Raw genomic sequence first — 19,739 nt, forward strand, 5'->3', positions numbered from 1 at the left:
TAGTTACAGTGAGGGCTACTTTGGACCGCAACCGATGGAGACAGATTGTTTATTTGAGGGGTTCCAGTGACCATGATCCTCAGTAATGAGGGACCGACCAGAGAGATGTGACAGAACTTACAGAAGTTTTACTACGTAATAATATTATTTACTTAAGCTATAATCGTGCTGTTGCTACTACTTGTTATTACTATTACGAATATATGAAATATATCGAGATGAATTGATTAATAAATAGTAATTTATTTTTTGATGTTTGCTATTACCTGGCCTTAGAAAAGAACCTAGAACGAGACGGATTCTTTAGACATTTGAGGGTAATGAATAAAATTAAAAATTCATTAGCCTAAATAAATGAATTAAATCGCATTTCTTAGGTTGGATTGAAGGCAGCTAGTCTTCTACGGTCATTATGCGTTCACAATATTGCCAGTAAAGTCACGTCAACACCTAATTAATCGGCTGATTGCGATTCCGAAAGCAAACGTAACGCTGACAGCTATTGCGTTGGAAACTACCGAATAGAGCCAGCATCTTTTCACTTTCACTAGTTTTAGTTTAATTGGCAGGGCCGCAATTAAGGCCTGGCGCAGACGGCGGGACTGATGTGCTATTCAAAATTTCAAACATCTGGTTTCGTATTGCGTAAAATTGTGTTTTAACCATTTCCAAAAAGGCGGAAGTCCATTTTTTTTTTGTTTTAATAATTAATGGGGGTGGCGATGGCGGTCGGTTTCTGTATCCACACATTTTCAGAAGTAAGGTAATTTTGATATTATCACCCGCTTGTAAACAAGTACTACCTTTAAAACTTAACAGTAATTTGCATTACATGTGACAATAATATGTCATTCTTATTCATTATTATCAGCTAAACATTTGCAAATACATAGTTAGAGTTCAATTAACTGAATAATAAAACTTTCCTGTCTTTCTAGCTAAGCATGTCATTTTCGATTATACTTCACTTCAATCGCATTAACATAGTACAATAAATTTTATAACACTCTAATAACCGTGTCCGAGATATAAATTTTGCCAATTAATGATAGTGAAAAGCTTTCAAAAAACTTTCATTAATGCTTCAATGGAATAAAAGCGGATGTTAAACTTCTTGAGGCCGATTTGAACTTCAGAACTGACGCCAAATTGAGCTTATTTTGACACCACTCGCCTGTGCATCTCACTTGTAAATTGGCGCGAGTGACATGCGCTGCATACTAATATAACATAATATATCAATACTAGATATTTCAAGATAGATTGCCACCGCTGTTATTAGCGCTCATTGCAGTATGATGGAAAACTAACTGCAATGATAAAGTTTTATTAGCAGTGATCGTACATTTTCCAGCATTTTTGGTGCAGCGCAGTGGTGTTAACGGAATTGGTATAAGCAATTTCAATCCTAATGATTAATTAGCGTTAATTGCGTTAATATTAACCTTAATTTACCATTTCAGTTGAAATTATCTATACCAATTCCGTTAACACCACTCTGCTGCACCAAAAATGTTGGAAAATGAGGATCATTGTTTATTAGTCTCCTTTCTCAACTTTATGTTTTTTCCAGGAACATTTTTTGGAGTTTGGAGTCACTGTAGTAGCCGTTTTTCTGGTAACATTCTAATGGAGTCTAGTGTATGATTCGGTTACCGTAGCCCCAGAAGTCACAAAATTGCGACCCACAAAAAAGTCGCAAAAAAAGCGGAGACATAGCCGTGGCATTCGGGTCAAAACGTTTGGGGACTCCGGCCGTAGACCATCGTTATGTTTTTCTTAAATGCTAAGTTAAGGTCAATATTACCCTTCGTTTGCTTTTGTCAAAAATTAGCTACTGAATTTTATTAATAACCTTGAAATTATGAATTACAGTCCAATTTGTGTAGTACGGATACGGGACAAGGCATATGAAAGGTTAAGCAATAATTCGGTACATATTAGTTCCATAAAACTTCGTGATACAAGCCCTGATTCCAAATCCCACCATTTTGAAATACCTGAACCACACCTGCATTTCACGGTTGGAGTGGACAGCAAACGTCTGTTATTAGTATCCATTAGTATATGATGGCCAATACACAGTAATGAATGTAATGATGAAGTTTAGTGCGCGCTTAAATTGAATCTATAGTAATTTTGTCCCCAACTAATGGCTAAAGTCTCCAATTTGGTAACGAAGTAAAAACATGTCTTAAATCAATATCGAGCATGAAATTAATAACAATAATCATTAATAAAAAGAAATAACTATAGAAAACTATCACCTATGTAAAAGAATCGTCAATATAGACAATCACAAAGGTAGTTATAACTTCACTTGATATCAAATTGGTAAGCAATATAAGTAAAAGCATAATAATATATATTCCCTTAATTCCTTATAGGTCCCATCAGCAGGACTGAATTGAACAAAAATGGGACCAACTTATATGTACCTATATACTTTTGAACAAAAAATACTTATCCTAATCAGTTCACACATATGACGGAGTTCTGAGGTAAGATACAAAAAATAATAATAAATACGATCGAATTGATAACCTTCTTCTTTTTATGAAGTTGGTTAAAAATAAGACTTAAATATACACAAAACTAGTCACTCTTAATTTTATTATACTAAAAAAACCTAAAAATCACTCTCAGAAACCTGTCGTCGTTGCCCATATGCGCCAAGCCTTACAACCTACTTACTATTATATTGTCCGTGTGTTTTCACTTTTTATTAGGGCTGGTCCGGAGCCGCTATCAGCCATTATTATGTCTGTTACAATAGTCGTGTAACACACGTTCCGGCGTTGACAGGCCACCGGAACGGAAAGTATTGTGATGGACGAATTTGCCCTTAAACACACTTTCTCTGTAACCTTATGGTGCGTCTAGACAGCGTATACGCGGCAGTTTTTTCTCTGTAACCTTAGGTGCGTCCAGACGGCGAATGAGCGGCAAGTTTGTTTTAGATTGCGCTTCTTATGAGAGCCTTGCAGATATTGACGGCCTTTAAGCCTAGTAGGTAGTGACCCTGCCTACGAAGCACGGGGCGGGTTTGAATCCCGGTAAGGGCATTTATTTGTGTGTTTATCTCGAATAGTTGTACCTGAGTTATAGATGTTATCATTGTTATCAATGTATGTAAGTACCTAAGTCAGTGGTGGGCAAACTTTCTTCACGAGGGGCCAAAACTTGAAGGAATTTCAGAGGAGGGCCAGATTTACAGCAAAAATGCATTTTTATTATATTGCTGGCCATATTATACATTTTTTTTAATTGACCGGCGGCGGGCCATATAAAATCTTTCGCGGGCCGGACCTGGCCAGCGGGCCGTACTTTGCCCACCACTGACCTAAGTACTTAAGTATGTAGGTATTTATCTAAAGAATTATGTATGTTTAAATAGTTACCTAGTATCCATAGTACCTACAAGCTTAAATTAGTCTGACTGAGATTGTCCCCAGAAATATTTTTCGAGTGTATAGATTTTTTCCCCAAAATCGTTAATTCCGCGTAGCAAATTTTCCATACACTCTATTTTTCATAGCGCTAATAAGTAAAGTCGCGGAATGACAGTAAACATAATATGTTTTACTTATTATTGTGTGCGCGCTCGCGGCGTATTTTCTAGGTCTGGACGCACCCTTAGCGTAGAATAGAGTCATGACCCTACATTTTTGATAATTATGTTACCATGAAGATTTTTACTTTGTATTATTCATCATCATAAAATGATTTGATTAAGTTACGCCCTTACAGTATTTAAGTTTCTTGTCAGAAATTTAACTTTATATTCATGTATATAAGAAACCCTGGCTATACCTAGTGGAACTCAGGTTTGGTGCAACATAGGCCCACGCTATTTTGGTCATCCGTTACATCTTGATGAGCACTTGGGAACGCAGTACCCAAGATAGAGCTGATGCTGAACCCTGGCTGTACCTACTAAAGGGGTGAAATCAATATTATGTTCAATAAAATAAGCATATACATATAAAGATTTTGATTACAATTTGTTTTGTCATCTCGATATTATTTATATAAAACACAAAACACGATTCATGCAGACGCATGTTACAGTTTTAAACATTTTTGCAAAACATTCGTAAAAACTGTGATATTTTAGCCCTTTCCAACATGTCAGAAGCAAATGCGGTTGAAACTCGTTATAAATGTAAAGCTGGGAGTAAAATATCCCGTCATATTTCTCTTCCCTCGACGGACAGAATTCTACTAAAATGTACTTGAAATGCACAACTAGATCCTAACTTTTGTGCATCAAAAAAATGTAAGTATGTTAATTTACCAAAGTTATTGTATTGTATGTGCATAACTGAGGTGCCTATACATTAGTTATTTTCGGTTGACATTTATTATTATAATATCAGGGGGACCGAGCTTTGCTCGGAAAACATAAAATGCACGTTTTCCCAGAGATAAGACCTATTAGCTAGTTCGATTAATCGCCCTCAGGAAACCCCCATATAGCAAATTTCATCGAAATCGTTAGAGCTGTTTTCGAGATCCCCGAAATATATAAATAAACAAGAATTGCTCTTCCAAATGTATTAGATTTAGTATAAAATCATTTATAAATGTACCTATAGCACCTGCTAATAGATGTTAAAAATAAAATGTTGGTACTTGTATGCACTTGTATGGTATGCACTTTATCATAAAACTGATTTTTCCAGCCTATTTTTAAATAAAGACGAACTATTCGAGCACGAAGAGTATTTTTAAAGCATGTTTACCGGTGCTTACCGGTAACCGGTGACAACTACAAAGTATATCGAGTTACCGAAAACGTGTTACGGTTATTAGGGCAGCAATAATTCGGTAACGGTCCCTTTGATTTTTGGGAACACACTGGCGAAGCGTATGGGCTTCAGTGAGCAAATAAATTAAAATGCAGATAGGTGGGTCGTTCTCAAAATTATAGGACTGCGGTCAGACTCAACGCCGTCAAACTTGTCATATATTTAGTATGGTTAGACGGAGTTTAGACTCAGGCACAAATCTGGAGAATGACCCAGGTAAGTGTGAATAAATAAAATAAATAAATAAATATTAAGGACATTTTTTACACAAATTGACTAAGCCCCACGGTAAGCTCAAGAAAGCTTGTGTTGTGGGTACTCAGACAACGATATATATAATATATAAATACTTAAATACATAGAAAACAACCATGACTCAGGAATAAATATCTGTATTTTCATACAAATAAATGCCCTTACCAGGATTCGAACCCGGGACCATCGGCGTCATAGGCAGGGTCACTACCCACTAGGCCAGACCGGTAATATTCTCGTATTTCTTGTTATAGCGGCTACAGAAATACATCATGTGTGAAAATTTCAACTGTCTAGTTCTATCTATCTATCACAGTTCAATGTGATACAGCCTGGTGACAGACAGATGAACGGACGGACAGACGGACAATGGAGTCTTAGTAATAGGGTCCCGTTTTTACCCTTACGGTACGGAACCCTAAAAACGATAATGTGAAGCCGCTCTTAGTTGTAACCGCACCGAAATTGATGCGTGGGAGCTTTACATACGACCTTTCATACTTGAGGTATCAAACTCTTCAAATCCAGGACTAGAATTAGACTTAATTATAAAGCCAATAAACTTTCATCATATAAAACAAATCACTTTCACTACATGAATAATGTACGCGCGAAAAATGCAAATATTCGCGATGACCGACTGCCCCGGTTACCAACCCGCATTTAATTACGCGTTACCCACCGCTCGGGAGTGAGTAATGAGTTTGTCCACAAGTGCTAATTAACTTGCTGTGGATGCTGCATGAATTTTAAATTGCTGTAAAACACAGACCACTTGCCCAGTAGATCAGGTAGGCCCCTGTTTCGCTACGCTGACAATTGGCGCCTGTCATTGACAATTCACCGTACTTTGCGGGTCCAGCAAACATTCACGCTATTTACCGTCGTTACTGGGTACCTAGAAATGTATAGAAAATTGTCAATTTCTGGTGTCAATTGTCAAGTTGGTGAAATAGGTGCCAGGACGACAATTCACTATCGATAAACGCCAAGCCATCGAAAAGTAACAAAGTATGATATGAGAATGAGAACGAAAAGTATCTTGATCATGATTTCTACATATTGAAGTTTCGATTGGCATTTTATATATACAATTGTTACTTGACCCCTCGTTGTTGTTAACAAGTAGTCCGCGGACCACTGGTATACCAAGGTAGCCCAAAAATACATTAACAACATTTTTTAAAGAATATTCTTCTTACTCATACGTCTTTTACAAATTTATTATTACGTGTTATTATATACTCACTATCATTTTTCTAAAACAAAACGTAACGTATCATCTTCACCATCTTCAAATTGTTCTCTTTTAGCATTGATACACAGCGAATTGAAATTTGAATGTAGTAAACAAGGACCTACGTCCTGTCTTTGTGAGAATTCTATATGAAACGGAGTCTATGGATGGTACTCTATGTCGTAAAAGGGGTTATCATTTTATTTTTAAGTGCGCGTGATGATAGTCCATTTATTTTGTAATTACAAAGTAAATAAGTGCTTTTCTTTATTGGTATGTATTAAGGAACTGAAAAAGTATAAAGTTTATAGTCAATTTTAATCTGACACAAGAGAGCGCCCCTCTGCCCCGTTCTGCGCCACTTCACGCCAGTTGGGTATTCCGAGGGTGGACAGGTCTTTTTGGGCTTCGTCAGTCCAGCGGTATCAGCTGGGACGTTCAGACGGATATTTTCCGCCCGGGTGCCTCACATACGCTCTTCTCACAGCACGATCCTTCCCCATCCTCTCCAGGTGACCAAGCCAGCGGAGTCGTGTGGCTTTGATCTCGCCAATTATATTAGGCATCGCAACCAGCTCCTCTAGCTCCCTATTTTAATTTGTATGTCATGTTTCTTATGATATTGGTGAGCAATGAAGAATTGTATGTATTGTATTTGTAATGTGTTAATCGAGATTACCTGGTTCCGGTACTGTTTTTTTAAAGGAAATTAATTGAGATCACTTGGTGTACAAACCTGGTGCGCGGGCATTCATGTGTCGGTCCCGGGCGCTCGCGGCGCATCACCGCACGCGGCGCGCCTGCTACACACGCACCCTGCAACAACAAAGAAAATCATATAAATAAAATAATATAAGGTAAGAAAACATAACAAAAAACCGGGCAAGTGCGAGTCGGACTCGCGCACGAAGGGTTCCGTACCATAAAGCAAAAAACGGCAAAAAAAACGGTCACCCATCCAAGTACCTACTGACCCCGCCCGACGTTGCTTAACTTCGGTCAAAAATCACGTTTGTTGTATGGGAGCCCCCTTAAATCTTTATTTTATTCTGTTTTTAGTATTTGTTGTTATAGCGGCAACAGAAATACATCATCTGTGAAAATTTCAACTGTCTAGCTACCACGGTTCGTGAGATACAGCCTGGTGACAGACGAACGGACGGACGGACGGACGGACGGACGGACGGACGGACGGACGGACGGACGGACGGAGGGACAGCGGAGTCTTAGTAATAGTTTTACTCTTTGGGTACGGAACCCTAACAACTAGAAATTTAATAACTTTAATATGTAGGGACGCCAAAGAAGTTCCCCTAGGTATTCATATAAAAGTTTGAACACCTGAAGTTTCCTGACTCGGTTCATTAGAATACTAAACTTTGTAAAGGTACCGTAAATCGTCCAACTATAGTCCATGTCCATAGTAGTAGTATAGCACTAGTGTAGTACTATGTGAGGTGTGCAATAAAGAGTATTGTATTGTATAGTCCAGTACTACAAATTCAATCCATAATTAAGTATTATTACCAATCTTATTTAATTACACAAACGGGTCTACCGCGATATAATTTCATTGTTTTTACCTTTAATTCCGACGTTTCAGCTGAGTTGCACCAGCTGTGGTCACGGAAAGACTGACGTCAGTCAGACGGAATTAAAGGTAAAAACAATGAAATTATATCGCGGTAGACCCGTTTGTGTAATTAAATATGTGTACAAAACGCGAGAGTTTAAAGTGTTATATTACCAATCTTGTTTTTAATTTTGTCTGAGTCATATTTCTTCCACTTGAAAATATTTTGCCTTAGAACTTCGACTTTTAAATAATTGTCACACCCGAACGAAGAAATAGGAGTTATTTTTACCACATGAGCTTTTGGACTATAATTACAATTACGGTATTTTATCCTCCTATGTCCCTGCGTACAATTTTTTGTACATATTCCATAATCTATTTTGACCTTTTATTGTGTAACTAATTTCAAAAACAAAACAATTGCTTCTGGGTCTCAGACGGTTAACAAAGTTAAAAAGTGAATAACGTTATTTAGCAAAAAAACCTACAACGGTTCTGATAAACACCATTAATCATATTGCAACCTTTCATGTATAACCACATCATTAATTCTAGGCCATTTTAATACTCACTCTTCGACAGTTAACGTCAATTACTATCATATAACGTTACCTTTTATAAAAACGTGATTCAATACTTTTCAATGAATAGACGCAAAAAAGTCATTCATCCTTTAACAGTCCAGTTAACAAGGAAGATATATTAGCATGTTATCGCCTTTAAATGTGCTTAGATCATTGCACCGTATTCAATAGTAATAAGGTCATGTTTTTATGTGAATTTGGGCAAACACGGTAGGTAAGGTAAACGTACCTACTGGTGCTCGACGCGGTCCCAGTACATGTCATCTTGAAACTTAAGTCGTGGTCAATAGAGGTGACAGCAAGGTGTCATCTATTGGGCATTAGCATGTCGAGCACTAGTACGTTTACCTTACATGTTTCTTATAACTACTGTCTATACAAATTTCACCATAGTATGATTCCCACCGAACGGGCCTAGTCGGCGCGCATTTCACAGTTTGTACGGCCGCAAGCCGATCGGCTCCTCGCGGACGCGGACGGCTCCGGTCGGACTCCATCACTTCTGTCACACATTGAAAATGCGCTCCGGCGCGGCGCGACTCAAGCCGGTCGGTGGAAATCGTACAATACAGTGGCCAATACTTAATGGATGATTTAATAAAAACAAAATACGCGATAGCTAATTATAAAATTAACAACAACAGTAGAATTAGGACAAGGGCTTAATCCATGATTATAAAATAAATAACATTATTACGTTTGTATGTAAATTGGTATACAATTTAAGATATTTAGTTCATAATGGCACTCGACATACATTTAATTTGTACTACTTATAGGTATATTACATGCATTTATCATTTACATCTGATTTATAACTTATAATAACACGCCTATTAAGCCTATCTGCTTGTATCATTCGTATCAATAGATGCCTCCAGTGTGGTTTTAATGACCTTTTTATTTATGCAAATGCATGTTCTTGCCGACAAGCTTCCTGCATTATAAAGACGCTACATAAATCAACTTGGTTTGCTTTTTTTTTTCAAATCACACATAGGTATTAAAAAATATTTATATTGAAATATTATTGAATAATAGCTAGTTCCAAATTCTACCGGGTGTGGCCTGTAACATGAGCAAAAAATTAAACTGTAGGCTGTACTCCTCATACTGACCAACATTTGTTCAGCGACTTTTAAAAATAACTTGTGGTTTGATTTTTAATACACTTTAAAGTTTATTCTAAGACGCAATGTATTGCGAATTTTGTTATGTTTAAGGCGTGACAAGCAACGTCAATCACAATGATATGGCGTGGCGATGGCGTCCATTGAAGATAATATTTATTTTGTATGAAAACTAGGGAGTCTAAATAAGTCATAATTTTTAAAAGTTGTTGAATAAAAGTGTCACCGTTTGAGGAGTACAATCTATGTTTTAATTCTTTGCTCGTGTTACAGGCCACACCCGGTATAATAATAAATAATTGTAAACGACCGTTGTCAACGTAGGACTCGAACTCACAGCATCTGTTCCAACGAACGCGACGTTTGATTTGAATGTACCTTACATTTTCTAAATCATCATCATCATAAACTTAGAGTTGTTTACTCGTCGGTAGAGTATCTTCCAGCTTTCCCTATATTGCGCCATGTGTTTGACCTTTTGATACGACACGACCCCTACTTTTTCTTTCACTTGCTGTAAAAAGCTGCGTCTGGGTTTTTCTCTACCCCGCTTGCGTCCTATCCGCCCCTCCAGGATAGTTTTAATGAAGTGGTTGTATCATATTAAGTGTCAAATCATTTTTTAAATAATGAGTTTTAAATTACGTATGTAATATTTGTAATAACGTCTAAAATAAACTCTAAACGGCACTTAACCAACCTTTCTTTTTACATCGAAACTAAACCGAACCACTCCGCCTTAAAGCCGCAAAGTACTAAATTGCACTTTTTAGCGCGACTGTGCTACGCAGAAAGTACAAAGGGGTCAACGGCTGCTTTAAAAGCCATTTGGGGCATTATCTATGAAAAGGGACCTTATTGTCGATGGCGCTTACGCCGCACAGCGTCGCGCGTTATTGTATTTATATCGGAGCATCGTTAATAATGGCGTAAGCGCCATCGACAATAAGGTCCCTTTTCATAGATAACGTCACATTTATTGACCTAGGCCGGGTACAGTCACTGTCAAAAATGTTTTATTAGTGTAATGATGATGGCTAAGAAGCGCGTAAACAACATGAAAATCGTTAATGGATTTCGTACGTGTGTTTGTTTGTCGCGAACCCACAATGCATCAATAAAAAAAACCTGAATCAGCTACATTTAGGTGTTCGAGAACTCAAGTGATGAGGTGATGACAGATCCTTGTCAATATTCTTTTGCCCGATTATTACATTTACTTTTTAAGTATTTGTATTTTGCGCATTATTTGTTACAGTATAGGTGTGGTTACCCGTTTGAAACTGCTTAGAGACCGAGCTAAGGTACTGTGATGTAAAGTGTCTTTATAAGCGTCATATTTTCATAGATATTTGACATCAACGATGATATTTCCACACTGTCATTGCAAATTTAATGCAGAGTTAGCTTAGACCGACTCTACTTGCTACACTTTTTAATTTAAGTCATTTAATTTATTTATTTTATAATTTAGCCGCATGCCAGTTCATCATTTTCCTCGTATTGTCCCGGCATTTTGCCACGGCTCATGGGAGCCGGGGGTCCGCTTGGCAACTAATCCCAGATTTGGCGTAGGCACTAGTTTTTACAAAAGCGACTGCCATCTGACCTTACAACCCAGAGGGTAAACTAGGCCTTATTGGGATTAGTCCGGTTTTCTCACGATGTTTTCCTTCACCAATCCAATCCCTGCCTCATGCCAATTGAAGAGAAAAAATTCTACACGAGTATAACGACCGAGACTATTCTAATAATGTACGAAGGTCGTTCAAAGTCAGACGGGCCCTCATAACTCTGTGGGTTATGTCACCCTGCCCTTATGATGAATCCTCGAATCACAGGGGCGTATGAACCAAATTATAGGCTTACAATATAAGGGCTACTTGTTCAAGTAGTGTATGCTTGATATATTTGAACATTTTGATACAGAACATTCATATGATTCAGAAATTACGAACCCAGTGAAGCGTATGAACCAAATTAGGTTTACGATGTAAGGTCCACTTCTTCTAGTAAAGCGTTGAAGGAATGAAAATTGAATCGACTTTTGTCCTCGTACGATGTTAACTTACAAGAATAAACTTTTTATTATGTTTTGTATTAGACATACGAAGTCCTTCTGCTATCTATAAAACGTAGCGTTTAGAAAGTTTAAGATCAATCAATGTGGCTAATTCCGTCATAGAGCTATTCCGTCCACTTGCTTTTAGTTTCAGCAATAAAGCAAATGGTTTTTTTTTCTAAGATAGAAAATCAAAGAAATATACGCTCGTGGACGGAATAGTCCCTATGACGGAATTAGCCACATTTATCTTATTTTTTAAATTATTGGCAAAACATGCAGTTGACCGTTAGTATACGGGAAATCATACAAATTATTATATTAAGTTGCCACGTGATCATTCTGGCGCTATCTATAAAAAACCTTTGACAGTTGCCCACCCCAATTTGGTTAGTACATTTTATTTAGTTTCCCGCCATATTGAGACGGTACGTAACACAGAACTTCGAAGCCATAGAAGTCAAACATATTAGCGACACATTCCCAATTTGGGTGATTTCCACTTCGCCGGGACTGATTGAGTTAGTAGTTTCGAGACACCCTGCAATTGCCTTATTATGGTGTTTATATTGCTATCGCTATGGACTTCATATCTCTTGTTGAGTAAGGAGCATGCATTTTCACACGACGGTCACGCCAGTACGGAAATGTTTGAGTACAGTCACCACACGGGATTGTTATGCCATTTAGTGTTCTCGCTAAATTGGAAACTCTATAGCGTAAGTGTTGAACAACCAATTTAGCTAGGACCCTAAATGGTGATGGTATGGTACCTATACATACTCGTATATCTGCGCACGACATGTCTGCATATGCATAAACACATTTCTACTTTTATAATAAAACTATCGTTTCCTGATAAATGTGATTGTTGCTAGGCATACACATATTCATATAAAGTATATAAATGTAAAAATCTAATACTCCGTTATATTGTTATTATGTGTCTTCGGTTTCGGTTCGGTTCGGAAGTTTCCAAATCTGCGAAATTTTTCGAGAAATGTAGGTATACATTTTTGTTTGGGGATCGAAATTCTCCATTTCCAAGATTGAAAGAAGCCTTTATTTCCTATACCTAGAATTTTCCTGAAATTTTTGGAAATTTTCCACAACTTATGTGTACCTAATTGTTATCAAAATCATAGAGTTTGCGATAGCAATCCCTTACACAATCAAGACAAAAAGTGAATTTGTACGACCCTTCTGACTAGTTCTGACCCGATACTCGGCTAACAAGTTTTTCCTTTTCGGTGATAGAACAACTGCGCGAGCACCTATGTATTATAAAGTTGGATATACATATTGTTACAATGTGTATACCAAAAATATAATGCTTACGGTTTGCCTTTAACTCGTCGACTTAAGGTTCATTTTTGAATGATTTAATTGTATTTCTTAGTAGTAATTTTAAAGTTGAGCAAATCTTGTTTCTGTCATTGTAGCTGTGAATGTTCAGGTTACAAAAAAACGAAATGTATAATCAAGAAAAAATTGTCATTTTCTCAGAAAATGAAGAGGGGATTTATGAAGTTAAATTAAGAGACCGGGGAATTAGAGTCCTTGCGGAAATTGCGCTTTCCTAAAACTAAAAGGCGCTATGAATTTGAAAGACGTCGACAACATAGTTACAGTATATGTATGTGTAGGCGAATTTTAAGCCCACCTCACCGTTTAAAAGTTAACCAATAAGTTAAGCCAAGAAATTTGACTTACATACTTTTACTTACATGTAATGAGTTAATGACTTACATTGAATGTAGGCATACAATGTATTCGGGTATTTCTGACTATTTCAAAATGTCGGCTAGTTCCACCCCAAGTAACAATTTGTGGTACTATAGTGGTCAATAGAACGTTTCCTAAATACCACCTAAGGTCCTATAAAAGACCTAAGAAGGTTGTATAAAGCCGAAATGGCGCATCTTTAGTGCCATTCAGTGATATAGTAGACCTGTAGCAGTGTCAGCCGTGACGTTTTAGGTCTATAAAAGTGATGTAATGCATGACTCTTGTGCTAATTTGTTGTCAGAAACGCCATTATAGTGTTAATTTATACTATAGTAGCATTTGAGATTCCATTATAGTGCTTGTTTTATACTATAGTAGTATTTGAAATTCTATTATAGTGCTTTTTTATACTATTGTAGAATTCATAGTTCCTTTACTACTTGTTGTGTGTTTACTTCACAAAAACGGTACTAAGTAAAATGGTGATAAATAAAGACGTTATATTAATATGCGCCATTTAGATGTCGAATAATTCGGTCTTTAGTGCAAAAAGTATATGGGACGGAAGTTTTACCGTTAGAATAGTATTAGGTTAATGAGGAATTTTAAATGCCCCCTCGATTTATTTATGTTTTTAATAAAATAATTTAATAAAATATTATGATATTCACCATAGTTACTACTATACAGCCAAGAAGTAAATCCGACGCTTTTATAGGCTAACTATAGAACTTAGGACGAAATATTCACCGCCATCATGATTAAAATTAGGGTTCCAAAAGAATTTTGCTGTGACCCAGTTGCACCTACAAACTCTTTAGAAAGATATAGGATTTTTTTTTAATTTAGATGTAGTCATTACTGTTGTTTCCTTTTTCAATGAGATTGGTAAAAAAATGTGCTAATAATGGATGTCGATAAATATCTAAACCGTCACGATTTTATGCTTGTATTAAATCATTGATGATAAATCTCACCTACAATCACTAATATCACTGGGGTCTTTTTTATCAATTCATTAAAATATAAAAATATTTTGTACGGAACCACACTATGTGGCTTAGGCCTGAACTTATATAAGCAAGATATAAGTAGCCATTACAGATCAAATTGATCATTTACAAGTAGTCGTTTTCTACCTTTATGTATCTAACTCGGTTTATAAAAGACATAAAAACTCAGCTATAACGCTGTTGTCTTTTAAAAGAAAAAACAAAACCACTATACAACAGTTTTGTGATATAAAAGAGTCATTGTGACGTTTACAGCGATGAGATATAATAGGGATTTAAAAACTACTAAAGCGCTTTTTAACGCTATAAATATGTCCCAAAAACGCTACTATAGAGCAAAACAGTTCTATAATAGTGTTCATATGACTACTAAAGTATTATGTACTATAGCAGTGATCTCTAAAGCCACTATATCCTATAATCGTTGTATAGTTGGGTTTTTGTCACTGTTTAAACACAAAACTATAGCGGCTTGCAGGGAACCTTAATAGCGCAAACTACTAAAGTATTATGTACTATAGCAGTGATCTCTAAAGCCACTATATCCTAAAATCGTTGTATAGTTGGGTTTTTCTCACTGTTAAAACACAAAACTATAGCGGCTTGCAGGGAACCTTAATAGCGCAAACTACTAAAGTATTATGTACTATAGCAGTCATCTCTAAAGCCACTATATCCTAAAATCGTTGTGTAGTTGGGTTTTTGTCACTATTAAAACACAAAACTATAGCGGCTTGGCAGGGAACCTTAATAGCGCAAATTAGTTGCATAAAAGTGATTCCAAATACTATTATACAGTAATATTGCTCTATAGTGATTATATTTGAACCTGTTATAGTACACGCCTGTAACGGCTCTATAAAATGATGATGTAAACCTTTACATCAATTGCTTATAGAATATATTAGCTGTATAAGCCTATAGAGCAAAAAGGTGTTGCCAAGCGCTTTTATACGACAGGTGGTCATCTCTGAAACCTTAATACGACGTCTATACAAGCTTTTAGCGATAAAAACTAAAATTATAGGACTAAAATGTTACTTGGGACGCTAAGTCAAGAAATTTGACTTACATATAATGTAGGCACATACAATGTATGGGTATTTCTGACTATTGCCACGCTAGTTCCGAAAATCTTCATAATTCCATCATTTTAGAATCCATTTTTGATCTTTTGCAATTTCCCGACTTTTACATTAACTATACATTTCGGAATTTCCCGAATACCTACAGCTTATGTGTGTACACATTTGTCACATTGACAAACATACACACAGTGACGCTGGAGATCTCATACTATTGACACTGTGACAAGATACTAAATGGTACAGAAATTAAACCTTGACCGTACAGAAGCAGCATAAGTTGCTAAGCGGGCGAGATGTTCAAAATTACCTTCATCATCATCTCAGCCATAAGACGTCCACTGCTGAACATAGGCCTCCCCCTTGGACCTCCATTCGTACCGGTGGGAAGCGACCCGCATCCAGCGTCCTCCGGCGACCTTAACAAGGTCGTCTGTCCATCTTGCGGGTGGACGTCCTACGCTGCGCTTGCTAGTCCGTGGTCTCCACTCGAGCACTTTTCGACCCCATCGGCCATCTTCTCTGCGTGCAATGTGGCCCGCCCATTGCCACTTTAGCTTGCTAATCCGGTGGGCTATGTCGGTGACTTTAGTTCGTCTACGGATCTCCTCATTTCTGATTCGATCACGCAGAGAAACTCCGAGCATAGCCCTCGACACACCAAAATTACCTTGACACACTCTTATTCTCTTAACAATAAAGTCGCGTCAAGATCATTTTGAACACCTGGCCCGCTTAGCAACTTCTGCTGCTGACCATACAATGTTACGTCTGCCGTAACACACAGATATCACAAAGCCAGCGATACACCACATAATTAGCGCGCGATAACCATCTATGATTGCGGCCCACAATCCAGGCGATTTCAATTATTCCGGTACAGAGTGCGAGCGCGCGCTTAGATAACTGTACGTGACACTCATTAATACGAGCGCTGGTAGGGTTGCCACACAACTATATCTTATGAAAAAATAATCTTGTGCCAAATTTTTGAGGACCTGTCTGGCCTAGACGGTAGTGACCCTGCTTATGAAGGTAGGTACCGGATTCAAAGCCCGGAAAGGCCATTTATTTGTGTGTAAATTTATCAAGAATATATTTTGTTCGTGATGTATGGATGTTTTCTATGTATCTAAGCATGAAATTATCTAGGTATATAAGTATACTATATTGTAGTTTGAGGGTAGGTTGATTTGTGTAAGATTTGACCTCAGGCTTCGTAGGCAGGGTCGCCGAGATAGTCCTAATGATTAATTAAGGATACAGTTTATTAAGAATGCTCTACATTCACAGAGCCCATTTTTAGGGTTCCGTACCCAAAGGGTAAAAACGGGATCCTATTACTAAGACTCCACTGTCCGTCCGTCTGTCTGTCCGTCTGTCACCAGGCTGTATCTCATGAACCGTGATAGACAGTTGAAATTTTCACAGATGATGTATTTCTGTTGCCGCTATAACAACAAATACTAAAAAGTACGGAACCCTCGGTGGGCGAGTCCGACTCGCACTTGTCCGGTTTTGTTGTACAATCGCCATCCGATATATCGGAACGGCGAAGCTGCTCAAAAATATCTAAACCTGCACTGTAACGTCTTAATAATAGAGGCTTTGTTCAGATATTTGTGAACACCTTGACCGCATCGATATATCTGATAGCGACTGTAGTGTAGGTACCACACGTAATACATTATGTACGATCAAGTTACAAAAAAAAATACCTGAGCAATCTTCTGACCTTGAAAATAAAAATAAAATCGTTCACGTTTTTGTCCCTCTTCAAATATATATTTTTGACCTTAACTGTGCACGTATAGCACTCGTCTTACTGTAACGCTTCAAATACATTGTACTGCAAAAAGAGGCTAGACGGCTATACGGGACACCTTTTAAACGAAAATGTAGGGTTGTCACAGCGAAACAGTAACAGCTTTAGTATTTCTTGATAAATTACTTATTTATTCATATGTTTTTATGTACGTAGGTATTCTAAATTTCAGAATGCATGTGTTTTTTGCGGGGTTTTTGCTATTAAATTAACTATCTCATCGCACCGTGAGTAACATAATAGACAGCAAATTTTGTTAGGACTAAATAATTAAGTATAATAAATATTATAGATCATTTTATTTCAATATTTTATAAATATTTTATGCTGATGCATTGAACGCGCCGTTTAGGTACTCAGCAAAATATATGGGCATAAACACCCACTTCGAGGCAATAGTACATATTACTTATTTGACAATTAATATTATTGAATTACTTAATCCCTAATTACACACACACATCCACATTTTTACCACAACGTAAGAATAAACAAACATAATAAAACTTACTAAGTTAACACGTTCGCGGACGCGGATTGCATATTAGCATCCGTTTTTGCACTCCTCCTGGTGACGCGCCTGCTATTGCATCCGTTATTCGTTTTAAATCTATTCGTTGAAATGCTTATCAATCCGCTTAACCACAGTATAATATTATTCACCAACTTTTCCTCTACCAGTCACCAGAGTCAAATAATGCGTACTGTCATATTACATAGTTTTATCGAAATTAAAAATTATCCTGTGACGTCTCCAACTTGCCCCCCCTTTCTGTGACGGAGATGCTATAGCATTCGTCTTTGTATGGCAGCTCCCTTAGTAGCCCGGCAGGTGCATCTGAGAGTGGACACATGTAATTTGGGTGAAATTCGTGCGCGATAGCGATTTTGACGCATTTTTATAAAAACGTAATTAATGTTTTTATTCCAATTTCTTTAAGTTTTTCATTGTGTTTTAATAAACAAACGTATTTACTTGCTATTAATTACACTACAGTCAAATTTAGATAACGGTTAATGTGAAAAAGTGAGGCATGAATGTGTATACCTATTATTCAAATAATTACGTTACTAGTCATAGTTTTGGTCATATAATTGTGAATTATAGCATGTTGGCGCTCGATGATCACCTCTCACAAGGTAAGTACCTTATGATACGCTTTTGTGGTATCATTCTGTGTATATTTTACGCCTTGTCTTTGGTGCAGATGCATCCGAAAAAGAATATAAAGTGGGGTGAATCATCGCTTGGCAGGAAAAGTGGTGGACCCTTTACGTCCAGAACTTAACGCGGCGGTGCGTTACAGGGAACTCAAAAAGTGTAATGCGGTACATATTGACACTTTTGAGAATGGTGTTGGCGTAAAATGCTGCGTATACCTTGGACAGCTAAAAGAACAAACCTCTCATTTTAAGAGAGCTCAACATTGCCACTCGGCTCTCTGCAACATGCTATGAGACCCATGACTGGGCCTTTAGATTAGAGCCGGTCTCCAACGCATAATGTGTAGGTAGTATCACATAATTTTAGGTCGAATGAATAGCGAACGTGCTTGGGATGGGGCATGTATGGGGTGGACTCAATATTACAATGATAAGCAAAGAGAGAACAAAACAGAAGTAAAAAAATGTTTGAAGAGGTCAGCAAATGAGTCTTTAGAGCAAAAATCGCGCCTTTAGGAAGTCAGAAGTCTCAGCCATCAAGTCCATCGAGCACGATGTATGAATGCTATAACATGCGATGTCATATAAGATCCCATCTTGACTACGTCATGGGACAGACATGCTTATAGTAGTAGTAGTAGTAGTAAACTCTTTATTGTACAAAAAGACATATCAAAAATAACATACAATTAGTAAGAAGTACAAAGGCGAACTTACCCCTTTGAGGGATCTCTTCCAGTTAACCTTTGAGTAGATGAGAGGAGAAAGTGAAAAGAGGGTGACAAATGCAGCAAAATGTACAACAAGGTACCAGAAAGATAAAGGATATAAATACATACAAAATTTATAGGATAAACATACATATATGCATATATGCTTATGCATCCGAATTGTAGAGCATTTGTTGTCACATAGCGTATAAAAAATATACTTCATATTGACACGGATTGCATTGCATAGCATTCGCCTTGCATAGCATTACGCGTCATATACAAACCTAAACGATATATTTGTAGTGACAGGAATGCTATAACAGTCCCAATATTACCATACATAATTTAGGTGTCCAACTGGTGTGACTGAGCGTCCGCGAACGTGTTAAGTACAAAAACGTAAAGGTAAAAAATTTGGCCCATATCGCCGTCAACTAAGGCCCAGAAGGCTGGAAGTTATTCCTCGCTGAATGACGATACTTATTCATTGCCACTAAGCGCCATCCTCCCTTTAGTTTCCCACAACAGCACAAACGTTGCGCACATAACCAACAAG

General features: G+C 37.3%; 1 protein-coding gene across 2 annotated transcripts in view; it reads right to left on the minus strand.

Moving 5' to 3' along the window:
• LOC134794174 (serine proteinase stubble-like) overlaps nucleotides 1–19,739 on the minus strand; it is a 219,436-nt gene that overhangs the window by 170,314 nt on the left and 29,383 nt on the right. For both annotated transcript variants that reach the window (XM_063765896.1, XM_063765895.1), the window contains exon 2: nucleotides 7,040–7,119. In XM_063765896.1, coding sequence (XP_063621966.1) covers nucleotides 7,040–7,058 — 19 coding nt within the window. In that variant the 5' untranslated portion in view covers nucleotides 7,059–7,119. The remainder of the gene's footprint in view (nucleotides 1–7,039; nucleotides 7,120–19,739) is intronic.

This window comes from Cydia splendana, chromosome 10 (assembly GCF_910591565.1).
Source record: "Cydia splendana chromosome 10, ilCydSple1.2, whole genome shotgun sequence".
In the NCBI taxonomy this organism is placed as follows: domain Eukaryota; kingdom Metazoa; phylum Arthropoda; class Insecta; order Lepidoptera; family Tortricidae; genus Cydia; species Cydia splendana.